At 44.0% G+C, this 5,037-nt stretch overlaps 1 protein-coding gene across 4 annotated transcripts in view; it reads right to left on the minus strand.

The window, feature by feature from the left end:
• Positions 1 to 5,037, minus strand: part of KCNAB1 (potassium channel, voltage gated subfamily A regulatory beta subunit 1) — a 296,623-nt gene that overhangs the window by 20,601 nt on the left and 270,985 nt on the right. For all 4 annotated transcript variants that reach the window (XM_015425542.1, XM_015425540.1, XM_015425543.1 and 1 more), the window contains 3 exons: positions 3,705 to 3,790; positions 1,921 to 2,041; positions 412 to 506 (listed from right to left, as the gene is read on the minus strand). In XM_015425542.1, the coding sequence (XP_015281028.1) occupies positions 412 to 506; positions 1,921 to 2,041; positions 3,705 to 3,790 (302 nt within the window). The remainder of the gene's footprint in view (positions 1 to 411; positions 507 to 1,920; positions 2,042 to 3,704; positions 3,791 to 5,037) is intronic.

Below are 5,037 nucleotides of genomic sequence, written 5' to 3' on the forward strand. Positions count from 1 at the left end.
TCAAGGACAGCTCTTATCAGAACTACGGCTTGCCCAAGGTCATCCAGCCAGGTGCAAGTGGAGGAGTGGGGAATCAAACCTGGTTCTCCCAGATTAGAGTCCGCGCACTTAACCACTACACCGAACTGGCTCTGCATATAAGGCAGCTGCATGTGTGTTCATCTGCTCCTTTCCTACTCAGACCCTTTCCTGTTCATGAGATGAGGCATTTGCCCCTTTCCTGTTCAGCCATACTGGGGATCAAGAGGTGCAATTACTCAGCCTACTTGGGATAGCTAGTTCTTTACTCGTGCATCTCATGGGCCCTTTTATACATGGACTCTCTTTCTTGCTTTCTTGCATGCCCCTGCCTTTTCCTTCTACTGAGAAAAGGTCAGAATCTCTTCTTCTCTTGAACTTGAAGCAAAATACCTTTAGTGAAGCCCTTGAGCTGTCAGGAATCCCATTGGCATATTTCCCTGAGATGATCCCACAAGCAAGCGGAGACCATGTCATCGCTCCAACTCCTACAGAACAACCAACAAGACAACGCGGTAAAAAGGCAGTTATATTATTCATGTCATTTATTGCATGCATCTACATGTGCATGCGTATATTCACAGACATATGCTTTATATAATACAATAGGATGAAGTCCATCGGTCTATTCTACTAACAGTGGTGTTTTCTTCCAGTGCAAGAGGCTTTTCTGCTGCTGCAAGCACTTCTTGCATCAAGAAGAGTCCAGCTGGATCAGACCGGCTTCCTGTTTCACACAGTGGCCAACCAGTTGTCCAGTAGGGCCAACAAGCCAGGAGGGCTGTGGGTTGGAGGAAAACCACAGGCAAAGCAGATCCATGGGATCCTACTTATTATATAGACAAACTGAAGATATTGTGAATAATTATTCTCATCAGTGTCACCGTAATGGTAGGAATACTTTGTTTTTAAAACGTCAGCTTTGTTTTCATCCAAACAAGTAGAGGAATGCCATTTCTTGCAGTTTGTAAAACACCATGCATATTGATGACACTAAATAATCACACACGTTAACATCAACAACATCAAGCATACGGTCTTCATTATTTATGGCTTCTACTGGGATCAAGTCACAAGGGCATCCTCAGTAGCTATCCTACAACAAGGGAACTTCTTCCTTGTGGACATACAGCGAAGTCCTAGCCTGAGCTTCTTTCAACAACATTGCAAGATATTTATACTTGGGTTTTCAGTGGCCTGTGTTAAGCAGTTAATCATAAAACCAGTTATTTTAACATGCTTTTTGACCGTAATTACATGAGTTAGGAGAATGGGATGAGTTTGAAAGTACAAGCGAAAGAAATAAAATAACTCTCACACAGGGCAGGATTAACTATCATAACAGGTATGCCGAGGAGCAAAGATTCCAGCAGTAGCATAACGATCTGAAAGTTGGTATAAAACGACCTTCTTGTTCAGAACTTCTTCAAAAATACTCCATAGGTCAGACTACAGTGCGTGTTTGCTCACTGTATGCCAGTGGAGAGGGGGTTGCTTTGCCAAGAGTGGCAAAAAGATAAAAAATAAAATAGGCAGCTGTGGTAGTAAGCACTTTTTGGTGCAAGGAAATTAATGCATATGCTGCCTCTCAGGCTGTGAAGCAACCACAATAGAACTACGGGGGTTTTGCCATGAGCTAGAAAGAAGACCACACTGGCCTTCCCATGTACAATGATGGTGCTATATAAAATAACAACAATACATTAACAGGAAAAAATTATAGTGGCATCCTGGAAGAGATACAGTCCTTTTACCTTGCCTAGAGAATACTGCTGTGGACTATTTGTAATACTGATAATTACTGAACAGCAGAAGCTATTACAATTTCAGAGTATACACACTCTTTGTATCAAAATGAGTTCTTTCTCATTCTCTTATGGATATTAACAGTGCAGGCATTACCTATTTTGTGGTATAATTCCGGTAACTGGACCTCCACCTTTTCTCTTTGGAACAGGTGGTATTCTGCTTGTTCGCACACCGGTGGAATCATATTGAACTGTCTTGCTACCGAATAAGCTTCCTGTGGAATATCAGTAGCAAAAGGAAAGCACATTAGCAGAGACCTCTCCTGGGAAATCTAACCACATGAAACCAGGCCTTCCCTGTCTTCAGTCAATGGACATTTCTGATCGTATCAGTAGAGATACAGTGTTTTTACTGATAAATCGATTAGTTTAAATTATTTTAAAAAACAGTTCCTTGCCTAAAAAGTGGTTCTAATGAATTGGACAGATGTTAGTTTTTGAAAAAGAAACCACCAGTACTTCTGAAAGCGGCATTTTATATAGTTGTATGAACAACCCCCCTAACAAACAGCAAAGTCAAGTGGCCATGAAATGCATGAAATACAGACTAATTATGTAAAATTTAAATCTAATCTAGAAAAATGCAGAGACTGTTCACTAGCTATGCTAAGCTAGTTAATATCTGTAGTGGATGGGGGAACCCCAGCTTTTGCTAAGCGAATAAAGAGTGAAATTCATTTATGATGGGCAGGATCCTTGTTTGGTGTCAAGCTTCTGCATATATAGCCAATCCTACAAGAGTTTACAGAGCTCTTCTTACAGAAGCTACTGTAAGCTCTTGGAGGATTGGCTACAATAGGGGTGTGTCACCTAATATGCAAAGGAGTTCCTGATACAAAAAGAGCCCTGATTGAGTATGTTATTCTCTGAGTACCTTTGCAAAACTGCTCCTGCAGTGACAAACCCTATCTGCAGATTGTCTGAATTAGGAATATAGGCCTCCTTGACTCACAGAAACTCCTCCTGAGGTCACATTTCACTAATCTCTGATCTCATCCTACGAATGTAGCCAGTACTGAGTACAAATCATGATAGCTCAATCATATAACCCTTCCATACTCCCTCGGATCTCTAGTCCTCAAGACTGCAAACCCAGAGTTGAAAATGTATTGCCAATGCCTAATGAAATCTCAGTAGTCGATAGCTACATGGACATTGGGAGAGTTCCATTGAGTGGAAGGTGGTAGGTACATCTTATGTCTCTCGCCCCAAACAGAAAAAGTAGAATGTATGTTTCATTTGTATGGTTGATAGAAGTCAAGGAACTTGGCATTTGTTGGAGCAGAATGTGGATTGCCTTCATGTGGAACTGGGATTTATTTTTAGCACAGAACCAGGGCTTTTTTTGTAGAAAAAGCACAGCAGGAACTCATTAGCATAATAGGCCACACCCAACAGCAAAAACTCATTAGCATATTAGGCCACTCCCTGAGCGCCCCGCAACTGCGGGGAGCCCGGGCAAGCCCCCCCTTGAAGGGAAAGGAAGGCAGTTTAAACTGCCTTCCCTTGGCTTGCCCGGGCACCCTGCAGCTGTGGGGAGCCTGGGCAAGCCGGCCCTTGGACAGGTCGGGGAAGACACGGGGAGGCATTTAAATGCCTCCCACATCCTTCCAGGGCCCCTCCAGCTGGCCCACCTCGGAGTCTCCAGGGTGTGTGTGTTCGCTCTCCAGGCCTTCCCTCTGAAGCCACGCACGCAAAGGTTTTGTCTGTAGTGGGCATGGCCAACTCTGAAGCCAGCCGGAACTTCATTTCTGTGCGTTCCTGCCCCAAAATAGCCCTGCACAGAACATACATAAATGTATCTGGAACCGTGAGAAAAATATTCTGTTTCTATTGGTAGCTTAACCTCCTCTGTCCCTTTATGAGAAGCTCTCTTACCATGATCTCCATGGCGCTCCATCGGGAGGTTCCCCAGTACATTGCCATGCCCTGGTTTATCACGTGCGTCATTGCCCGGACAATTTCTAAAACAGAAAGAAAACAGATGTTTATGACACCCAATTGCGCACAAGCTGTCTGGCGCAAATTTAGACAATGTCTCAGTGGAGCAGATTGGTCCTTTGATTGGGGAAGTTCCCAGCAGGCTGCTGCTCTGGAGGGCTGCTGGTGGTGACCAAAAGCAGAGCCAAGATCCAGCTGCCATGCAGGCACTGCTGCCACGACTACACAGACAGGAACTGAACGGCAGCAGCATGCATGCATGACGACTGCCAACTCATAACCTTATGGTCACTGTGATGATCAGCTGTATGATATCTTAACTCTGGAAGAGTGATAGAAGTGTAATTTATATTCATTTGAAGAGAAAACACATTATTCTGCAGCTTGGATCCAAGCTAGTGTTTCTGCAGGGACAAAGTTTACTGCCTGCAGAGAACCATTCCCCACCCTCCTGCAGCGGCCCCAATCGCCACCTGAAATCCTGTTCTTGGGGGCCCACTGTCCTCTAAGAACAGGATATGGGGAGGGGTCTCAGCTGGGCTGCTGCAGGTGAGAGAGCTGCATTTCATATGCCCGAGGAAACAATAACCTGGACCATAGCCTGTGAGTTGAATACTTTCCTATGAAGTGAAATATATCCCTGCTGATATCTTTTCATGACATGAATTTTTTTTTTACAGTTTTTACACAAGAGGGCACCCTTGGAGAAAGAGACATCAGCCAGCCTGGGCATTTTTTTAAAAAGGAAACTAATTAAAAGTGGATTGCACCAACTTTTAAAGCACAAAGAAGCTTACTAAACCAAGGGCAAGCTGTGCAAGGCAGCTTTTGCTGAACTCCCTTTGATTTGAGCCAAAGGCAGAAAACTTACTGAAGCAGGTATGAATTTAGTTAACATCCTGGATACCTCACAGATGCTACCATGAGCTTGCTCGAAGGAAAGCATGACTATATATATGCAGGGGTCTTTTCGTAGAAAAAGAGCTGCAGGAGCTCATTAGCATATAGTATGCTAATGAGCCACTAGGCTATTAGCATAATAGCTCATTAGCATATGCAACACCCCCTGACATCACCGGAAGTGATGTCAGAAGGGGAAACAAAAGGGGGGGGGAGGCATCTTCAAAAGCCTCCCCTTCCCTGGGGGTGGAGCGAAGAGAGAAGGGGTTTAAAGTTTAAACCCCTTCTCACTAGAGTTGGGCCGCAGAAGAATGAAAGAAGGAAGGAAAGAGAGAGAGAAAGAGTAGAGAGAAGGAATTAAGGAAAGAGT

Source organism: Gekko japonicus, unplaced genomic scaffold (assembly GCF_001447785.1).
Source record: "Gekko japonicus isolate JY-2015 unplaced genomic scaffold, Gekko_japonicus_V1.1 scaffold702, whole genome shotgun sequence".
NCBI classification, from domain to species: domain Eukaryota; kingdom Metazoa; phylum Chordata; class Lepidosauria; order Squamata; family Gekkonidae; genus Gekko; species Gekko japonicus.